Source organism: Ooceraea biroi, chromosome 12 (assembly GCF_003672135.1).
Source record: "Ooceraea biroi isolate clonal line C1 chromosome 12, Obir_v5.4, whole genome shotgun sequence".
Taxonomy (NCBI): domain Eukaryota; kingdom Metazoa; phylum Arthropoda; class Insecta; order Hymenoptera; family Formicidae; genus Ooceraea; species Ooceraea biroi.
The window spans coordinates 4,038,500-4,060,927 of NC_039517.1; the positions used below are offsets into that span (position 1 = coordinate 4,038,500).

The 22,428-nt window shown below is 43.5% G+C and overlaps 2 protein-coding genes across 2 annotated transcripts in view; one reads left to right on the forward strand and one right to left on the reverse strand.

Moving 5' to 3' along the window:
* LOC105285052 overlaps window positions 1-16,010 on the forward strand; it is a 37,466-nt gene extending 21,456 nt beyond the window's left edge. The window contains exons 6-11 of the mRNA XM_011348984.2: window positions 2,552-2,626; window positions 10,217-10,867; window positions 11,100-12,073; window positions 12,185-14,678; window positions 14,762-14,917; window positions 14,995-16,010. Coding sequence (XP_011347286.2) covers window positions 2,552-2,626; window positions 10,217-10,867; window positions 11,100-12,073; window positions 12,185-14,678; window positions 14,762-14,917; window positions 14,995-15,164 — 4,520 coding nt within the window. The 3' untranslated portion in view covers window positions 15,165-16,010. The remainder of the gene's footprint in view (window positions 1-2,551; window positions 2,627-10,216; window positions 10,868-11,099; window positions 12,074-12,184; window positions 14,679-14,761; window positions 14,918-14,994) is intronic.
* A 2,943-nt stretch (window positions 16,011-18,953) lies between these two features.
* Window positions 18,954-20,310, reverse strand: LOC105285051 (probable 39S ribosomal protein L24, mitochondrial). Its single transcript, XM_011348983.3, has 5 exons — window positions 20,089-20,310; window positions 19,777-19,956; window positions 19,479-19,681; window positions 19,197-19,383; window positions 18,954-19,119 (listed from the first exon to the last, which is right to left on the reverse strand). The coding sequence occupies exons 1-5, from the start codon at window positions 20,185-20,187 to the stop codon at window positions 19,033-19,035; spliced, it is 756 nt and encodes a 251-aa protein (XP_011347285.1). The 5' UTR covers window positions 20,188-20,310; the 3' UTR covers window positions 18,954-19,032.
* Window positions 20,311-22,428: the final 2,118 nt, after the last annotated feature.

Sequence of the window (22,428 nt, forward strand, 5' to 3'; positions counted from 1 at the left end):
TGAGCGTGGGGTTACAACGAGAGGAGAAAGAAGGAAGAAGTTGGCGAGAAGAGAAGACGAAGATGGGAGACAGAAGAGAAGGAGAAGAGGACGGCTCAGGGAGTAAGAAGAAGAAGACGAAGAAGTTAAGATGGTCCAGCGCAGGCAGCATCACCACCGCAGCCGGAGGTGATGACCTGCTCAAGGCCACCCGCTCCCAACCTCTCGGACCGAAGAGGAGAACCACTCTTCTTATTTCTCGTTGCTCCCTTTTCTCTCTTTCGACTCCTTGCATCTCGTGGTCTCTCTTTCTCTCTCTCTCTCTCTCTCTCTCTCTCTTGCGCGCGCGCCTTCTCCTCTCTTTCTGTCTCCTGTCTTCCTTCTGCCTCTTTCTCTTTCTCACACGGTCAGTTTCCGTGCATCTGCCTTTCTTGGGCTCGCTGAACTCTGCACAAACTTGGTCCTCCTTCTCCCTGACTCTCTGTCCTTCCCCGCTTTCTCGAAGAATAGTTGACAATTGTAAAAAATATTACAGAGTATATGGAACGATCTCGAGATCGTGCAATCGTTCTTAACTAGAAGTTTCTCAAGAAACTTGAAGTTAATTGCAACTTGCATATAGGGGATACCGCGATGTACCATAAATTTTTAGTCTTCATTTAGTTTTCAGGCTTCCTAGTTTCAAACTGCTGGTGCTATCTAATAAGTGCTATATTCCGAACGGACATTTTTCGTCAGTTTCGAGACCGCTAACGGCCACGCGCGCGCATGTTCTTCTTTACGACGACGTAAACCCGCATCCAGATGCCGACGAAGAAAATTCGAGCAAAACTCACGATGCGTCAGGCTCGTACGAGAGTAGAAGAGAGAAAAAGATTCACCGTAATACAAGAAGCCATAAAGCGATCGAGATCGCGCAGTTAATCCGCTCGCCACCATGATACTGTTCGTCGGCGAAGAATGCGGTGCATCATCGACGTAACGCAATGAAAAAAATCTTGGTTCCCCTTATTTATCCTATCCGTTCGATTAATTTGATCGGCCGTTTTTTCTCAAGTGCGATCATCCGAGAAAGCGAGACGCGTGCGCGAATTATAGGTCTTCCAACGCGGAGGTTCCAAGTAAGATGAGATTTCCTATATTGCGGCAAAATTTATTAGAACGAAATTATTGCTTGCAGGATAATAAACGTCGCGCTAGCCTGGTAGATTACGAAATTTTCGAAAGGAAATTTTGCAAGCGTATTACGACGAGAAATATATATGTACATGTATCGTATATTATATACTGATTCTGCGTACGGTGCACACACACTCGGTTGTATCTGATGTTTAATAAGTGCGGGTCAACTGGAGTCAATGGTGCAGCTGTGTCCACCGACGGCGAACTATTACCTCGATTCATTACCAGTGGCCTCTTTGTGCACGTCTCTTGTTTCGTAGGACTTCTCCATGCCACCCCACCGTTAACTTTTCTTAATTGAAATGTCACCCATAGCGCAGTTCCGCCGGCTATATAGTCACGAATACGTTTATAAGAACGTGTTGCTGTACGAATTTACCTCCACGTAATGCAAAGACACGAATTATACAGGGTGTCCCGGGTTTTAACCGACAAACTGCGGGAGCATATTCTACTAGTGGAAATAAGAAAAAATTCTTATATCGAGTTTGCTTAGAAATGCTTTATTACAAAGTTATAAACCAATATTGAAAAGAAATATCAGATAAGTAACAACGGATTTTTTCACAAAAATAAAAATTATCTACGCAATGATTTAGTGACGCATTTCAAAATGTTGTCCTTGCACATCGATACAAGCTAGACATCGACGTAGTACAGAATTTGTTACGGTACGACATTCCTGAAAATTTGTTGCATCTCAGTAACTGAATTAGTAATTCGTTGCTTTAAATCTATCTGGTACTCTCCTGTTAGGAAATCTACGTTGATACTCTCGTACGGCAGCTCGTGCATTTCCGTCACAGAATCCGTACACGAAATGAATATCAGTGTATTCCTCATTTGAAAACACTTTTGGCATTCTGATAGTAATTGCTAGTTCACACGACGATTGAAACCTAACAGCTACTGTTGTGAAAGTAACAATCATACTGAATCGTTTCAACATAGTGAACATGAATACATGTGAATACACATACATAAATATCTTCGACCTTGCAAATTCTACACTATGTTCCGTTGTTACTTATCTGATATTTCTTTTCAATATTGGTTTATAACTTTGTAATAAAGCATTTCTAAGCAAACTCGATATAAGAATTCTTTCTTATTTCCACTAGTAGAATATGCTCCCGCAGTTTGTCGGTTAAAACCCGGAACACCCTGTATATGTCAGACGTTCCTCTTTGCTACTTCAACTTCAAAGAATCGATACGAGTCATCTTGACAATATTCTAACAAAATGAGCGATTTCTCTCACGATCACAGCTGTGATCAGTAAGCACAACTGCACGTAGTCTTCGTATAGAGGCACACTGTGTTTAAAGGTTCACGCAGCAATGGCTTAGACACTGTGTATAATAAATAATGGTACGTGCATTTGTTGCAGCGCGAGATGACGAAGCGGACCGTGTGAGCAAGATTACGGAATACACGGAGGAGGAGAACAAGAATCCGAACAAAGGTAAGAAAAAAGAGATCCATAAAATATCTATTACTTAAGCAAGTCAAAGTACTTCGCAGTAGGCCAAAGCTGTAAGAACGCGCGACTTTTCCGCGCGATCAGCGAACAATGGGACCATAAAAACTTGTCCAAGATCGACATATTACTTTCGCGAACGATCTTATCGTAAGGAATTAAGATATGACTCGACGATTTCGACAATGCTATTGCGTTTATGTGCAGCGGCCCGTGGACCGTATTCATCGCGAGGCAACGATAACTCCGGGACGCCGTGTCAAAGTCGCTCTTCGCTCGCGAAATGAATCGAAAATGTCAGACGGACACACGACACGCGCACGGTCAGCACCGGATCGACCAATCTCGGGTAACAATGGTATTAACCCGTGCGAATACCCCATGCGATTTACGCCGATCTCCCGTCCTTCGCTATGGTGAAAGTCTGTAGAATTCGTCCCCGATCGTGTTGCGAACTTCACATTGAGATCCTCCCGACGCGTCACGATCTTGCTCGAAACCAGCAATGCTAGGTAACGAACATCTCACGTTGCCTCGTAAACTAGCAACGGGCAACACCGACCGATGTCTGGCCGAACGTCGAAGCAACGATTTTTAATCAAACGGAAGAAAGCATATCAAATTTATAACTTACAGTCGACTCGAGTGACCGAAACAATCTTGCGGCTAACGTCAGCTGGCGCTGAATGTTTCTGCAGTAACAAGATGAAAGAATGGGACGTGACGAACGTGACAATGAAGCAGGTTCTTATCAAAGCCCGACAGGAAATCCAACCATCTGATTATTTCATTCTTTCGACGCGTATTGAGAGACCTTTACTAGCACACACGGCAGATCCATCGAGATGATAAAGAGCGGTTCTTCCTTCTTTTATCCATGCTTCGTATGCTGGTGCATATCCTCGATACGCGTTTTTCTCACAATAGTATCTCGCGAGTTCCGCTAGTGGATGCAACGGTCGCTACCGGTCCTTTTCCATTTTTCTTTTTTGCAAAAAATTAATTGGATAAGATTCTCGCAAAGTGATTCGCTTCCTACTCAGTTTACAGCCCGCTCCCACGAAGGCACGAGCGGAGTCGGCGATGGCAAGCGTCATCGGCCTCTCGAAGCACGTACGCATCGGACCGCCGCGTTTAATGCCAATGTTTCCGCATTCTGGAATCTTATTTCTGAACGAGAAATATTCGCTGTCTAGCCGGTGTAGTGGCAAAAATATGCTGCCGACTGCTCACGCCGTGTCAAATCCTCTCGCGAAATCGCACGTGCGCGCGCGCGTACATCGGCCGTACGCCGCGCCATGCCGCGCCGTGTCGAGATTTTATGGTCTGCGACTCGACTGCACATGCTAGGTAGTCAAAGATTCGTCGAGGGGGGGATTGCAGAATCGATTTTATCGCGGATGGATTTTAATCGCCATCACGATGCGGTACTTCCGCGATGTAAAATTTTATTTCTGTCCACGAAGCGTCACGAGCTGGCGGCTAACGGCAAAAATATGTCGTCGTCCCTCGATTGGACGTTTTACCATATGCACCGTATAGGGACCGATTTTATCTAATGGAAAAGAGATTCTCTTTGGGATTCCAACCGATTTCTCAAGCTTTCGATAAGAGGCTTAAGCCGCATTGAGCAAGAGCGTTTCAATATTCCCCCTCATGAAATATGGGGTATTAATCCGTAGTGTCCGAGACGTCAAATGAATCTCTCGTGATATGACACTTCTCACTTCCGCGCGAGAGTCAAACGTGATAAACGACCGTTATGTGCGTGTCGGCGCGATGTGAACGCGAGCCCGCGTCTTATTTTAGGACCTTTTTAACAATCGCGACAGCACGACGGCATCATGTCGTGGAATCATGGAGAAGGTAGAAAGGTAGAAAGGTGATGTAACGAGTGAATCAGACTGTGAGATTACCGTGAGCAAAACGTCCAAGTTTCGCAACCGAACCAGGAATCGGCCGCATCGGCATGTCCCTTTATCGGAGGTAGACGTTCGCGCGACACGGCCATTCGACACAGATTATCTAATATTTGCACGGTCGTTATTACGTCAACCGCTATAGTTTTGCAAGCGGTTACGGAAAGTAGGAAAACTCGTGCGCGGAAAAGAACCGAATCGCAAAAACGAGACCTTTACGCGGAATAACTGCGGGTTACGGAACTGCTATTAAATTAACATGAGTAGCCTTTGCGTCTGGCAAGTTTTATAATGAAACGTAGAGCAAATACGAGATCGCTCCTAGATCTGCAGCTCTAGACGAATCCTTCAACGCGTTCGATGTATTGTATTAAATTGCGGTGTGCTCTACGCACCTGAAACCTCGAAAAAGAGGATTGCTTTTCGAAAATACGAGACGACAACAGAAAATGTATGTGTATGTTAGAAAATACATAACATTTTGTGAAAGGTACAACGTTATAATACGTTACTTGTAATTATTTGTGTAAGAGGCGAAAAATAACTAGGAGACTGCCTTAGATTTGAACTCGAACTCTCCGGGATCCCTGGTTCACACGCCTAGGCCTTAGGCTGTACGGCCAATACTCCTACTGTTGTGATCAACTTGTTTTCATTCCGATCCTCTATACGACCTGTCAGTCTCGACTATTTTTCCAGATCTTACAGCTCGGCCAGCCTGACATTAAATTCGTCCCCGAATGTCTCCAAATCGTCGGTTCACTCCACTTGAGTCCCTCCCAACCTCCATTTTTGGTTCACTCTTCTGAGTCCCTTCCAACATCCATTTGTGGTTCACTCTTCCGAGTCCCTCCCAACCTCCATGTTGGTTCACTCCTCTGAGTCCTTCCCAATCTCCATTTTTGGTTCACTCTTCTGAGTCCCTTCCAACATCCATTTGTGGTTCACTCTTCCGAGTCCCTCCCAACCTCCATGTTGGTTCACTCCTCTGAGTCCTTCCCAATCTCCATGTTGGTTCACTCCCCTGAGTCCTTCCCAATCTCCATTTTTGGTTCACTCTTCTGAATCCCTTCCAACATCCATTTGTGGTTCACTCTTCCGAGTCCCTCCCAACCTCCATGTTGGTTCACTCCTCTGAGTCCTTCCCAATCTCCATGTTGGTTCACTCCCCTGAGTCCTTCCCAATCTCCATTTTTGGTTCACTCTTCTGAGTCCCTTCCAACATCCATTTGTGGTTCACTCTTCCGAGTCCCTCCCAACCTCCATGTTGGTTCACTCCTCTGAGTCCTTCCCAATCTCCATTTTTGGTTCACTCTTCTGAGTCCCTTCCAACATCCATTTGTGGTTCACTCTTCCGAGTCCCTCCCAACCTCCATGTTGGTTCACTCCTCTGAGTCCTTCCCAATCTCCATGTTGGTTCACTCCCCTGAGTCCTTCCCAATCTCCATTTTTGGTTCACTCTTCTGAGTCCCTTCCAACATCCATTTGTGGTTCACTCTTCCGAGTCCCTCCCAACCTCCATGTTGGTTCACTCCTCTGAGTCCTTCCCAATCTCCATGTTGGTTCACTCCACTTGAGTCCCTCCCAACCTCCATTTTTGGTTCACTCTTCTGAGTCCCTTCCAACATCCATTTGTGGTTCACTCTTCCGAGTCCCTCCCAACCTCCATGTTGGTTCACTCCTCTGAGTCCTTCCCAATCTCCATGTTGGTTCACTCCTCTGAGTCCTTCCCAATCTCCATGTTGGTTCACTCCTCTGAGTCCGTCCCGACCTCCATGTTCAGGCTTCACTACCGGCCAGCTGCTTCTCAACTCCCTCCTCTCCGAGGGGTAGCGGATGAATCTCAACTGTCTTCGAGGGGCAGCGGATTTTATCCCACTTCTGAATTGTAAGAGGCGAAAAATAACTAGGGGACTGCCTTAGATTTGAACTCGAACTCTCCGGGATCCCTGGTTCACACGCCTAGGTCTTAGGCTGTACGGCCAATACTCCTACTGTTGTGATCAACTTGTTTTCATTCTAATCCCCTATACGACCTGTCAGTCTCGACTATCTTTCCAGATCTTACACTTGTAATAATCTCGCTGCGCTTTATATATGCTATGCTTGAAAATTTGCGATTTACCTTGTAACACGCGAGCTTATTGTTGAACACGTTGCTTCACGTACAACGATATATTCGTGTCACGAGCACGTTTAACGACGTGAATGTCGCACGATGAGGCAGAAGGAGAGACCACCATTAGAGGAGATAAAAATAACAATTAATAATCGCAAGGTTCTATATCCTCGAAGTACATTGACGCAACGCGCGCGATTCGGATCTCCATGCCAAGGACAAGTGGCTTTTAGTGACGGCATTGATTTCGCACAGCCTGTCTTTCTTTTCCGAAACAATATTCGACAAAGAAAGCCGGCCGCCGTCCGTCACGCTGTTGCGACAGACGCAATCTCGCATTCAGAAACCATATGCATAATGACGTAATTTACGGCTGCAATTTGTATGGAGTAACCACCATTATCATACCTGTGCACCACCGAGATACGTGTATAAGCGTGTGCATAATAAGAATCATCGTAGTCATGATGGAATAGCACGATTGCATCTTTGCATATCGTTCGGTAATCTGCACTACTCTTGTGTCAAGAGAATTCTCTAATTAAAATACTTGCAAATTCGCAGTACATTAAGAGAAAATATTCCAAAGCGTTTAGCATAAGACGAGATTTATGTTACTCACGTTTCAGGAACGGGCGGCAATGTTTTAGCATTTGCATTTATATCATGGATTAATTCATATCCCTCAAGCGGCACTGCTTCTCAGGATGACTCGTAATAACATTAATTTCTTTTTATTTTAGTTGCTAATCTGATTCCAATACACGCGCTCGATTCGTTCTCCTGCCTCTATCGATGAATCACATCATCGCCCACGGGATTACGGGAGGCGACGTAACTCAGTGGCATGACAAAATCGTCGGCTCATCTCAAAGCCGATTATATCGCGTAGCGGTACATCCAGTCTAACATAGATCTTCCGGCTCGCGTCCTACGACTTCTCCCCGACGAGCAAACCGTTTCGTTTCGTTGACACATTCCGCAAGATTAATCGACTCACGTAGCCGCTTAGGGGACATCCGCGGACTAATGCACGAGACGCAGATCTACACGTTCGAGAGGAACTCCTATGTCTCGCGTCGCTGACTTATGACGAGTGTCTACATCTTTTTGTTCAACTGGAAAAGAGAGACCTCGAGAATCCGTAAACATCAAATAATTTGACGAACGTACGCCGACATCCATCTTCAGAAAAGAATTAAGAGACAAATGCGGACGCCGCAGTAGATGAGATTCGAGCACGGGAAATTAAGCGAGAGCAAGTACACGAGTATATGCTGATTTTTTATATACGGTATAATACCTGCAAAGAACATAATTTCGAGCGGCAAAACTAAAAGCGTAGCCACGGTGGCACACTGAACGCGAGCCTACCCCTTCTCTCGTGCACGAAAGCGCCTGGTGTCGGTGCTAACCGCGGAAGCTGGCCTCGACCAGCAATGTCGCCCAGTCTTACGACAACCTTCTTGCCGGTACAACCGGAGAACTTCTGCCGTTGTTTTCTGCTTCATCTCGACGATACATTAACGTTCTTCTCGGAATCGTTCCGTACCGAGCAAGTTCAGGCTCGAGCAAAACGCGCGATGGACTTCTTCTACGTGAAAGTTTGCCGTAACCGCGAGTTGAGTTATGTACTTTTCGATGATTAAAATTAATTGCCTGCCAGCTTAATGCTCGCAAAGTGGTTGTACGGTCCGTACAACAGGTCCTGTGAGTCCTGGGTGTTGTACGCGGAGTGTAATCAGGTATACTATCTTTGAAAGTATATTACGTGCTGAAATCAGCACTATAATTACCGCTGACTAGTTAAAACTTCGCCGAAATGCATCATTTATTTTCCAGTTTTGTTACTCCTCAAGAATTTTTCAAAAATAACACATTTAGCAAAGATATAGCAATCGACTCTTAATTTACGTATCATTTAACTGACTGATTATAATGATAACATGATAATTATAGCTTCACCATAAGCTCGCAATAAAATATTTGCATATAAGCACAGGTGGAAGTTCAGAGTGACACTCGACATTTGTTCGATTGCTTTTTACTTTATCATTTCAGGACGACGTGTAGGAAGCCTCTCTCAATTTATTGAAATTCGATTTTGGAATTTGGATAGATAACTGCTGCATCCATAATAAAGTACTCACGCACATACACACATATACAGAATACAGAGAATGGTATGCGTGCACTTGAACGCATTTACCCATACGATGACACGCGGCGTGCCTGATACCGGTACAAATATGGTGCGATCGTCTGGACATACACGTCGCACGCATCGAAAAACACGAGGCAGCGCGAAAGTTGCATCTGCTGCACGTGCATACGTATCGGTGATTAGTTACACGGTACCGTACTATGCCAGGAATGTTAATCAGAAGTTAGCGCGGCGCGCTTTATTCAGGCGAATTAAAGTTAGTCAGAGTCTCGCGATATGACGACGTACGTGAGTCTTCGACAACGCGACAACGATGAGTTGCAATTTACCGAGACCAGCATATTTCGAAAAGCTCATTTGGATATCCTCGAGTGTTTGTGCATAAAAACATTGAAAATGAGGCTCTACATTCCGATATATCTATATTCTCTATATCTCTATATTCCGATATTACGGTGTGCAGTGTCATACCGTTAACGACGTCGTAATCCGCTCGATTTAAATATTTCTGTTTAGAATAGATAGCGCGAATATGCAAATGTTTTATCAGTAGGCGAGTTTAGAATGTAGAAATCCTTGGGATTGCGCGAATCTATACGAAACCGATTAGTTGGCGCCTTCTAATGAAATGTCGAGAGATTTGGAGTAAATCTTAATGAAGCGACAGATTTATATAATTATATAAAGTAATCGCACAAAATTTTGCATTTAATTCTTAACGCAAAGATCATGAAAAAACGAAGAAATGATGTCACTTTTTAAACGACAATTCATTGCGATGTGTAATGTGTCGATACATGTGCGATGAATCACTCAAGTGGTTTGCTCGTTCGCTGTTTGATCGCTAGTATTTTTGTCGATGCACTTCCTTCCCGAGTGAATTTTTACAAAGCGAAGTTATATGTGTAAAAGAATAATTTCATTCGTGAAAAAGCAATATTTATGAAATAAATATCGAGGAGAATAAAATTAATTTCTTTTCATTAGCAAAGTCGTAAGAAAAACAAAATATTTTTGATTGAAATCTCTCTAATCTCCTAGGAATCCACGCGATCTACGATATTTGGCCGAGCAATGAGGATAGCGCTATCCAAATTCCATTGATGCAAAGTCTGCTTACCTTGAATCCGTTACTTATCAGAAAACGAAACAGACACTTTATGTAAACGATAGCTTCTCAAGCGCGTAATGAAAACGGCAATTGTACAATTTTGTTATCTTTCAATTTATCATATTGAAGAAAGAGATTGCACGAAGGAATCTTCTCGTTTTATTTTCGTCGAGATTATATGTCGAATAAAATAATTTCATGTCATCGTCTATCCTTCCAATCTGTTTTTCCATGGATAATTAATTCGAAATCGCTATTGCAGATACGGTAAATGGTAGGATGGAGAATTGCGGAGGCGGTCAGCGCCTGCCCCCGGACGGGGACGAATTTCCAGCTGCGTACCAAGAATTTAGCAACAGCAGCAACCAGCCACCGTACAGATACATCGCCGCGACGAGGACAGCAACGATAACCGCGAATGGCGGCGGATTGTGCAACGAAAACGAACCGTTCCGTGCTAGCGAGACTTTTAAAATGCTCACGAACGACAGCAACGTTGTCGGTTCGAGGAGCATCATTCTATCTGATGGTAAGATGACGTTGACGAGTCCTGAAAGGCAGGATATCAACAAAGTCGCTTTAACAAATATGGAGAACGTCCGATTGGAGATTGGCAAGGCTGCTCCGGCTAGTATGGATAATGTATGCCAGGACGTGAAATCTTCCGAGCTTACTAATGAAGAAAGAAAATTGTCTTATCAGACTTTGGAAGATGTCGCGAAGAATAACGCTCCCATCAGCGCGGGAAGCTCGCTTTATCCTTGTCAGATGACTAACAGCAATTTAATGATGAGCGAGAAAAAAATGGAAATTGCCGGATATTATCACAAGGACGTGACGACGATCGACCAAGTGCCAAGCCACGTGGAAAAGGACACGCCTGTTGATACACCACCACCTCTACCACTAACAGGTATTCATTTAGTTTTGAATTAAACCTGTCCTCATTTATTTTTTCTTTGAAAGAAGCGATGCTGACATATTGCAAAACTATTATTAAATTATTAAAATTATTAAATCGGATCAAATTGACACCCAATAATCTGGCAAAATTGGTTTGCCCCCTTTTTAAAATTACTTCGACTGCATACTTTTACGTAACTCGTATTTCTTATACTTTTTACAAAGTATATCGTGTTATTTAGGTCCGCCCAAGATGGAGCAATCAGTTTTGCACGCTAGAAATGTTCCCGCGACAGAATCGCCGCAGAGAAAGTTCTCTCTGAATGGCGATCTTTGGAGGCAAGATGACAAGTCGGAGCGATCTGTCCGAGACAAAATCGCTATGTTCTCGTCTCAGAGTAATCTCGATGCGCCCTTATTTCCCAATTCTGTAACAGCCGCGGCGGTCACGACGAGCAATGGCAAACGTCTGTCCAAGTACAAATCCTCCGAAGATGTTTGCTGCGACGATAAGAATAACGGACCGCGGGATCGGCCATCCTTTTTCACCGATAGAACACAGAGCTCTTTCGATCTTACGGATTCGGCCAGAGCTACGAATACGACAGGACACGATTCTACAAGAAAATATAACCAGAGAACGCCAAGCTTGCCTCAAACTGTTCAGCCCGCTTTTTCAAGTCCGACTACACCGACGACGCGTGTTCCGAAAACGCTACCAATCGTTCCGCCGAAAATTACGCCGCTATCCAGTCCGTTGACATCTGTGTACGACAAGCAAACCTTTTCAAACACGAAGACCTATTGCGCAAACACCAATGAAAGCGGTAATTCGCAGAGCGCCGCGTATCCAAATATCGGTAAAGCCACGAGTGCTTGTAGCAATAACAACAGTCCCATCAAGACAACGAGCACGCCTTCATTGACACGCGCTACCAGTTTCTCGGGTTCCATGCCTTTCGTGCAGGATCGAAGTTCATTGGCCGATTCCGTCAGTAATTCGCAGATTTCGAGAACGAATTCCTTGGCGTCGACGTTTAGACGTCCCGGGGAGGACGTGAGAAGAAGCAGCTTGAATCAACTGATCGAGCAGAGGCGGAAATCGATGTCGAAATTACGTGGCCTCGTTATTCCGGAGAAAGACACAGTTTCGATCGAACAGCCTATCGTTGATCTACCGGAAATCAAATCGCGGGATTCGATATTGTTGCATCAGGTAAGATTTGAGACATCATTAACGTTATTAAAGATATGTAATTCTGAATGTTTATGAATTGTGGAACAAACTTGAAAAATTAACAACATATCTCTTTCTTTCCATGCACAGATACCAAAGGCAAACATTCAGGACAAATGGGGATCTCAAAGTTCCTTGGCCAGCAATGCCAGCTCGGCGAGCCAGCCCTTGAAAGCGACAACCTCCTTCAAGATGCCAGCACCACAGATACACTCGAAATATTCCCCAGCTTTCAAAAGAAAATCTCTCGCGGTTTATAATACGTCCGTGACGACGAATTCCTCGATAAACGGTAGCTCTATCAGGAATTCGCAATCAACCGCAACGTCCACAATCTCGGAGCCGCCAAAAAGCTTGGAAAGTATCTGCAGTCCGACGAGAAGCGATTACAGCTTTGAATTTGCGTCGACGACCAGCTCACCGGATGGCTCGCGTACCAGGCCGAAAATGATGCAGAGAAAGGCTCGTTTGGATTATGATGACTCCGACAACGATTCAGCGGTGAGCAGTTCTCAGAGTAGCATATCACGCGGCTTCAGTCCCCCGATGTCGCCGGTACCATCAGAAAGGTCCACAATCTCCTCGGAGAGATCTTACGTTTCCACAGAATTAAACTATCATCGTCGACCCTTGATCGCGGAGAGTTTGGCCAGAACTTCAATCACGCGGGACGTCAGAGATACAATTAGTGAATCCGACAAAGATCAACTCAGCTCTCGAATGGGAAGTCTCGGAGAACGTACATACCTGACTGAGAGATCGCCGTCTAGTAGCAGCGGTTCGAATCCGCGTTCACCGCAACCAAACGAGTTCGTCTCGAGGAGCTCACAGATACCTCAGAGACAACTGAGACGATCGAATAGTACCGACACTAATTGCAGCGCGTCCTCGACGTTGACTTCGGGATCTCAGGCCAGCGCCGAATCCCTGTCGCGAAGAGTACTAAAGCCGCAAAGCGTCGAGGCGATAAACCGGAAGAATATTCTGGCGAGCGCTAGATGCCGAAGCGGAAGAGATCTGAACGGATCACCGTTAATCCAGCGAAAATTTTCCGACGACGAAGACGCCGCGAGAGCTATCGAAAATGACAGTGCTGTTCATCAGATGGCCAATAATTCGGGGAGTAATACCGCGAGCAAACAGGAGATTAAAATAGCTTACATAGAAGTCGCCGATTCCTTCGCGACGAACGAAGGTTTTCAGAAGAAGGGAGAAGAGCCTAAGCTGCCACCTAAAAGAAGCGTACCACCACCGGTTGTTAGACCACCCAAATCCGAGATGTTAGAACCATCGAACGATCTCAAAATGTGGGTTCGAGCAGAGGCAAAGTCTTTGGTGCGATCCGTGGGAGAAAAATCGAATAACAAGAATCCATCGGCTCAAAATTTGGAAAAATCATCCATGATTCACACAACGAGAAATAATCGTGGTTCCATGTTCGATGAATCTCTTAACAACGGTGACTTATCCTCAAAGAGCAAAAGTACAATGGGAGAAACGAGGAATGTCGCGATCGAAACATCAAAACCGCAAAGCAGAGCAGGTTTAACTCCCGGAAAGGGCACGGAGGATCAAAACGATCTCTTGACAATTTTGACCACCAAGAGCAGATCCAGATCGGCTATACATGTCGACGAAGGAACTTTTGGCAGATCGAAGAGTCAGATGAGTCTTGAAGACATACTGGGCGCGAAGGCGGACTCGAAATTGCTCCGTGCGCCAAGCACAGAGCCGAAAATTGAAAAGAACGGCACGATACCGTCAAGTTCACCAGTGAAATCTACATGGGACTCGAAAGAAAATCGATTAGGTAGAAGGAGCTCCACTACTTCGAACGAATCCTGGTCGGAGGACCGACCTTTCGTCTCGAAAATACCCACTCTGGGAAAAGCCAAAGTACTCGACAGCGGCGACGAAACGTCGGAAAGCGTCGAGAGGGCGAAGAGCTCGACGTCGAAAATTCCGACATCTCGTGGCTTGAATCGACGTAGCGCCAGTGTAACGGATATGAAGAAAGCCCTGGAGAAGATGGATGCGAGTCCCGTGCACAGCCAGTTACAGCAGAATGTTGGCGGCGCTCATAATCGATTTCCGAGTCTGGACAGCAGCGTGGACGGAACGGAAACGGACACCGACCGATGTTACGGCGAGCAATTCGGCAGCATCAGCTCGTTGGCCAGCAGCACCAGCTTGATCTCGCAGCAAGAACTGGCGCAACTCGTGGAGGAAGCGAGTTTGGAGGAGGCACGTGGTGCACACGACGTTATAGTCGTTCTACTTCACAAGGAAAATCCGACTGGCAGTGTCGGCATCACTTTGGCCGGTGGTGCGGACTGCGAAGTGAAGGAGATCACGGTTCACCGGGTGCTGACGCACTCGATCGCCGACAAAGACGGCCGGATACAGAGAGCAGATAGGATTCTCAGTATAAACGGCCGGAGTACGCGGGGTCTCACGCACAGAGAGAGCATGGCAGTACTGAAGCAACCGAGGTCAGAGGTCGTGCTGGTAGTGTCGAGGGCCAGAATGGAAGAAGGCTGCAAACTGAGGTCGCGAACCGCGAGCGTCGAAACCATCGTTGAAGGTAAGCACATGCAATTTTCCAACATCAGTTTTTCACGACAACGTAATAATATCTGACAGCGGAATTTTTGGGGGATTTCTCAGGGTTAGAGACGAATGGAACCGTGGAGGATACAGCGTGGGGACCACCGTCGACCGTGGCAGTCTACAAAGACGGAGCTGGTTTGGGATTTAGTCTAGAAGGCGGCAGAGACAGTCCACTCGGGGACAGACCTCTAATTATCAAGAAGATATTCACCGGTATTTGCAATCGATATGTACAGCGCAATTAATTTCAGTACCGTGATGATGAAAAATGACTTAATTTTTTATTACAGGAGGTGCTGCCGAGAAGACTGGTGCGTTGAAAGCCGGGGACCAGTTGCTCGAAGTGAACGGTAACGATGTGACGCGAATGTCAAGAATAGAAGCATGGTCTTTGATGAAGAAGCTACACGACGGTGAAGTGAATCTCCTAGTCAGGCATCCTGCCATCAAGTCCTCGTGAGGAACAGGAAATCGTCCGATGGTATACAGAATGCAGGATGTACGATGTCTACGATGTAGACAGACTGCAGGAATGTGCCAAGCAAGCGACTGTTTGTTACTCTTTCGATCGATATTCGTTAAGTAGGTATAATGGTTAATGAAGTGTGTAAATTTCTTGTTTGACAAATTTTTGATTCGATTTGTATCACGCGAAATGCTGTTCTATTCAATTTGTGAATTTGAATAAGACATAAATCTACGCGCGTGCAATTATTAAAATATCGATAATTACAATTTGTAACTAAAAAATCAAAAATTGCTATCGCCGATTTGTAAAAAGATGTTCTACGATATTTATGAAGCGCCTATGATCGAATTATAACTATTATAGTGTATGTTCGTTGCTTTAGTCACCTAGACGAATTATTAATTAACAATTATTAATTAACAAGAAAACAAGATAGTGCAAATTCAAAAATTTGCTAACTTATTTTTTGCCTTTCGATCAGGCGTCTTACAAGTATTGCATCTTTAGAGAATATATACTTGTACGTAAATAGCAATAAATAGCTGCTTTTTTAATATGTAAATTTGCGATATAACGTAATGAATGTATGGTATCGATGCAATTGTATATTTTCATAAAATCAGAGCTCGTAATGCAAGAACAAAATTTAGTGGTTGAAAGTTTTCAAATTCTCGAATTGACAATTCAAAGTGCAGTAGCACTCACATAATATGCAGTAATCAAGATAATTAGTAATTTATTACATTGATCATTACGGAGATTTGATGAAAAAGCGGCGATAGAGAGCGCCTCAAACACATGCCATACGCAATAAAACGTAATGTTAATGGAGTGGAATAGATAGACATGTGTTCTTTCTTCAATTAATTATATAGAGCAGCATTGATGCGTCGTTCGTACGACATTAATTTTACAGTGCCGGCCGTGCAGTAATAGTTCGAATTAAGTATTTGCGACGGGCAAATAGGGTGAATATGTAATTAAAATATCAGCCCGATTGCGTAGATCGCCTATATTCCTAATTGATTTTACCGTAGCCGTCCCGTCGCCTTACTATAGTTGTTCCTGTTAATTATTTACTTTAGACTATCTCGATAAAGTGGCAGTAGAGCCCGATATGCTCCGTTACATTCATAGACATAGTAAGAATAGACCGAGCGTGTTCTCAACTTGGCAGTGAATCACAGGTAGAAAAAGAGAGAAAGCAGGCGAAGGATTGCTCTCTCTCTCTCTCTCTCTCTCTCTCTCAGGAAAGAAGAGTGGGGGTAAGAGCGGAGAGTGGGGAAGACGCGACAGAGAGAGAAAGAGATCCTCCACCTACTTTCCGTCCTTTTCTAGCTGTGCTTCACGTTTTGCGCTTCACGCTCGGTCTATTCTTACTATGTCTATGGTTACATTATTATACAGCACCGAGTAATACCGAGTAATACCGAGCGAGACACGTTTCAATATCCGACATAGTTGCAATAAGACGATGCGATGCGCGAATAGGCATTTGGCGCCCTCTCCCGCAGCGCTCGGAAGCACGATATTTTCTATCACGGCAAAAGAGATCGTCGATTCCAAAATTCAGGTTGAGTCGCACAAATGAACTCTTCGCGATTCTTATTTTCGCGACGCTAGATAGTTTCCGTGAAAAGCAGCACGGAAATCATGTATATCAAGCGTCGCAGCAACGTCAGTAGTATCGATATAATATGCGTAATTACGCATAATTATACACCGGCGAAATATCCGTAGCGATCTATGCCGAGCAACGAAATTATTCCTCGAGCGAGTCGCACGTTTCTTGTGCGCAATTAAGGGGGGAGCCTGCTTTAGAACGCTGAAAATAAGGTATATTTTACGAATTGTTTTTGGAGAAACTATACAGCGGATCATTATAAAACTTTGATGCATTTATTAGTACATGTTTAAAGATAAAAAAATTATTTTTTGATTTGAATATATCGCTTGTAGAGGTCGTCCTGGAGAAATCTTAGTGCGGCCGCGTCGCCGGCATTGCAAATTGGTGAGCATTCTCCTGCCTCCAAATTTCGTCTAAACTGAAAAATTGAAATATCTTCTCGTTATTTATGAATTCCCATCGTCGATGAACCAAAGAGAGAAGAAAAAAGTTGAAAAGTGCCAAAATAGTCGAGCTTAGAACACAAAAGTACGATTTTTAGGCAAAGTTTTTGAACTTTTTCATGCAAAAATAATTGTTTAACTTCATGTTTTTATGAATATTAAAGGTTCATCGACGATGGGAATTCATAAATAACGAGAAAATATTTCAATTTTTCAGTTTGGATGAAATTTGGAGGCAGGAGAATGCTCACCAATTTACAATGCCTCCAAGACGACCTCTACAGGCGATATATTCAAATAAAAAAATAATTTTTTTTATCTTTAAACACGTACTAATAAATGCATCAAAGTTTTATAATGATCCGCTGTATAGTTTCTCCAAAAAAATTCGTAAAATTATACCTTATTTTCAACGTTCTAAAGCAGGCTCCCCCCTTAATTAACTTTCATAGGCACAATAAGAACGTAATAGAACGGCAGAGAATAGGTTTCGGATAAAATTACTTACCCAGAGATGCGGCTCAAGTCGCAAACGAAAGGAGTAACATGGCGGATGGTCGTGCTGGAACCAATTTGTAGTATTCGGTGCTTCTTTTTTCCTTGCACTTAATTTCTCGAGTCAATTCTGCCTCCCGTGATATTTATTTCTGTTAAGAATCTAGCAGGAGTCCACTTTCGGTAGAAAAGTATAAACTTAAAACGTACGCGACGATGAAAAAACGGCACTTGCATAGACGCGCGATTCGCCCGCGGCAAGCGAATTTTTCAAACTAGCCATGTACGATGTGAAGTGCGCGCTAATTGAACGGAGCTGCACCGACGAGCTCAAATTCATACTCTAATTCAAACTTCGATTTGAATTCATACATTATTATACATATGTTCAAATTACATTTAAATTTAAATCTAACTAAATTGAGTTTAAATTTTTAATTGATGTGGATCCGTTTTGTTACGTTTAACTTCGAATTCGAATTCGAAGGCTCGAAACATTCGAGCTTTGCAATGAACGTAGATGATATTTTTCTAGTATCTCTCAAATCTCGATTTCTGCAACGACACTTCCCCTGTTCTTTTATATTCTCTTACGTTTATGATTGTAAATTTCTAATAATGCCGTAACGTGAATTGACGCTTGATTAATCGTTAGTTTAATCCGAATTATAACTGAAATTATTAATTGCGTGAAGCTAAGGAAAAAGTGTCATATATAATATAACAGGTATTACTAATGTAAAAGTATATATTGGTATATTTAAATGTAATATGAATCGTTTCGGGATTTGCATTTGTTGAAATTTGTGCTGTGATATGTGTGAGTGACATGATTTAGCATAAACAGCTATTGATTGAGAAACTAATGAATAATAATACTATATCGATATTATTTTAAACTATGTAAATTCGTTATAAAGTGTCAAATTATTCGCTTTTTATTCTTATTGTTAAATAAATTCATAAATGCTTTCTTTATCGTGTTATATTCTATAAATAAGTTCTTGCAAACAAGGATGCTTTATAAAGTGGCTTTTGCTATGGATATAGAATTTCTTAGAAAAAACGAAAAGTAAACTTATCAAGAATCATGTTGAAAAATCCGTCTTACGTATTGCAATACTTTATGAAAGCAATTTTTCACTTAAAAGGATCGTGTAAACCGAAAAGTTGTTTTCTCTTACATTTATTATATAAAAAATCATAAAAATCCCATAATTTGCTTAATATATTTATTAAATATAATTGTACATTAAACAATTTCAGTAACAGCGGATTGTACATACGACGATGGTTAATACCAATAGGTTTTTTTTGGAATACGGTCTTCTTTGATGCCCATTTCATCCATGATGTCCATCTCGAATGTTTTTAATTTCGGCTGAAAATAGGAAAAACGCATCTGCATACTTTGCCTTCTTGTTGCTCAGAGAATTTTCAATTATACAAGTTACGTACTTCAAAAGTTATATTCGTCACATCGTCCTTGGTCGTATCTTTTGGTTGCTCCTTATATAACGCGGGAGTTTTATAATCTCTTGTTTCCTCAGCCGATGCAGGAATAGGGATTTCTCTACCAGTTCTCACGGATATGCGCACGTGACGCCCATCTTCGGTATAACGCCATTCTATGTCTGTTTTGTGCCTGTCACAATTGAATTTATCTTATAATGCTACATTTTTACAGAGTGATATTTTTCTTACATCTCAGGAAAGAAGCTTTCCAAACGAATCACTTACAAGTCTGAAGGATCAACCAACTGCACCTGCGTGGTTACTAACAGTGGCTGTTCTCGCTGCATGTATATACCAGGAAAGTCTTTGTCCTTCATAACACATTCTAATTTTGTGTTGAGCCCTTCCACAATTATCCAGTTTCTTTCTTGATAAATGTCTTTCACGATTCCCTGCTTTCCTTTATCTTTTCCCACTAAAACTTCTACCTGTACAATTGGATGATAATATAATTCACATTCTGTATGTTATTACTTACATTCTCGATCAACATTGTTAATTAATAACAATCATTGTACCATACCCTATCGCCCCGGAAGAAACTCCAGTTTTTGATGGGCTCAACATAAATAAAGTCTATTTTTCCAGGCGCATTATCCTGATGAAAGTAGTTAGTCCACGGGCGATGTATAGAGAAACGAAATCGTCTTCTTTCCACAGTGCGTTGTAAGTAGTTTGGCTTGTTGGGCGTTTTCCAATAAACCTAATTGTGTTTTGTTAATAAGTGATAAATGTTTAAATCATTAAAAAGCAATAATAGCAAACACAGTGGTAATTGTGCATTAATGTATAATGTATCATGTATATTGTTGGACAGTTTCAGAATTGCGCACACCTGTCTCATAGAACGTTCTATGTAACGATCCGGTAGATTTGCGTACTTCTTTGACCATTTTCCTACGTGCTTCAATAATAAACTGGATGTTAATCTCATATTTGCTCCCTCGAAATCGATATATCTCTCTGCTGTCTTTTAAATTGTACGCAAAATGCACGTAACCAAGTGTACAACTCTTTTCTTGGTTATGTTGATACCTGTGCATAGAATAGATGCAACTATGATACGCGTCGGACACCTTTTTTAATCTAGTGCATTTTAGAGAACCTCAAGTAAGAGCACAGTATAAAGCCCGGTGTCCACGATGCTAGAAATCGGTCCGAGTTCTCGGTCCGAGAAATATGTAGCCAATCAACTTGCGGCTTTTTCGTAAAAGTGCAAGTTGATTGGCTACATATTTCTCGGACCGAGATCTCGAACCGATTTCTAGCATCGTGGACACCGGGCTTAAGGACAGAGAGAAGCCTGAGAGCGGACACGCTCGCGTTTTAACTGCAACGCCTCAAACGTGGACATATGCGTTCCACTTGACGCTCCCAACGCTCGCGGCGTCATTCTATCTTTATTCAATATTCAGTGAGCAATAAAGATAGACTCACTTCAATCACTTCAATGTCCACATTTGAGGCGTTATAGTTAAAACGCGAGCGTGACCGCTCTCAGGCTTCTCTCTGATAAGGATATACAGTAGGGACAAGCACCCGTTTTCGAGTCAGCGCGCAGATTTGCTTGCGCATCCCAAGCGGCCATGTTCTTGGGCGGCTTCCAATCCCGTTCAAAGTAAAGAACGCACATTATCTCCGTAACTGTGATCACATATAGATAGAGAAACATAACCAAACATAAAAATTCGCATATTGTATTGTATTGTTTGTTTTGTGCTTTTGTTAAAAACAATGTCTAAGAGAATACATCGAGTGCGGTGCAAAATTGTTTTCACAATGATTCACAGTGATAATATATCATTTTTTCGCTTTCCAAAAGAGAAAGAAAAGTATGCATTACTTATGTATTTATAAAATATGTAATTTTTTTTAAGAAAACACATTAAAAATATTTGCTGATAGCGGTGGTTTCTAATATTATTGATACGCTACTTGCCGCCCGAAGACATGGCGGATCGGCTGAAAAAGATCAAAGGTGCCGACGCTCTTTGTCCCTACTGTATATCATTATACTGTGGTAAGAGTATGAACATCGTGGATTCGCACCTGATTGGTCTAGTTTCTAGTGGGATCGAAAATGGCGGAATTGAGGTTTATCAATTAAGGTGATCCTGGAGTGACCAGGGAATTTCTTCGCGATGGTGCTGCCATTTGCACAATAAAATGTTTTTTATAAAAATTTCGCAATTTGTACGCACAAAATCGCAGTTTCGCAGGGTGGGGACACAATTAAGGAATATGATGATGCTTTTCGAAGAGACTTTAGAAACGTAATAACAAGGAACGGTGTTTTCCAGAGGTTTTTAGACAGTAGAATAAACCGTTCTTCTTTATTACGCTTCTAAAGTCACTTCGAAAAGCTTCATTATATTCCTTTATTTTATCTCGAGTATGGATGATAGCAATTTTGTGCGTACAACTTGCCAAATTTTTATAAAACGCATTTTAAGTTTACATTTTATGCAAATGGCAACACTGTTTTACTAGCAACTTCAGGAATCCCCTTAAGGGACTCTATCTAAAATACATCTTTGTAGTGTAACGCTACGCTACTGCTCCGCGTTAACACGAAATGCTCCGCGCCCCGCGGCGCTACGCCACTGCCGCCGACGTGACGTCACACCCCTACCACGACTACCGAGTGGGGGCATATAAGCCGCGCCGAGCATCCAGTCTTTCCTAGTCCGGCGCTCCCGACTCCCTCCGCGGCGGTGCTGACCCGTGGGCTCCCTTCCTTCCTTCCTTCCCCACCCCCCGCGGCGGTGCTGACCCGCGGGCTCCCTTCCTTCCTTCCTTCCCCACCTCCTGCGGCGGTGCTGATCCGCGGGCTCCCTTCCTTCCCCTCCCCCCGCGGCGGTGCTGACCCGTGGGATCCCTTCTTTCCTTATCCTCCCCCCGCGGAGGCGCTGACTCGCGGGCTCCCTACCTCCCTCCGCGGGGCGCTGACCCACGGGCCACCTACCCTTCCGTAGGGCGCTCCCTGCGGGTACTCCTACCCTTCCATCCTCGGGCGCGGTTTTAGTTTCACCGACTCAGCAGCAGGACCCACCCGTGGGGCATTCTGCCCGGTCTCGACAGGGATGCACGGCATTTTTATTGGACGAGCGCAGTCTGGGCGAGGGGGGGAGGGGTGGCCGAACCTCCTGGGGGCAGGGGCCCACAGGGGGACGTA

What these genes read in the sequence shown, in the direction of transcription:
- LOC105285051 (XM_011348983.3), bottom strand. Translation starts at nt 20,187, where the DNA reads ATGAGATTAACATCCAGTTTATTATTGAAGCACGTAGGAAAATGGTCA. An exon ending in TAGAACGTTCTATGAGACAG is followed by an intron (nt 19,957 to 20,088) that starts GTGTGCGCAATT and finishes AAACACAATTAG; the next exon opens with GTTTATTGGAAAACGCCCAA. An exon ending in TGACGAATATAACTTTTGAA is followed by an intron (nt 19,120 to 19,196) that starts GTACGTAACTTG and finishes TCCTATTTTCAG; the next exon opens with CCGAAATTAAAAACATTCGA.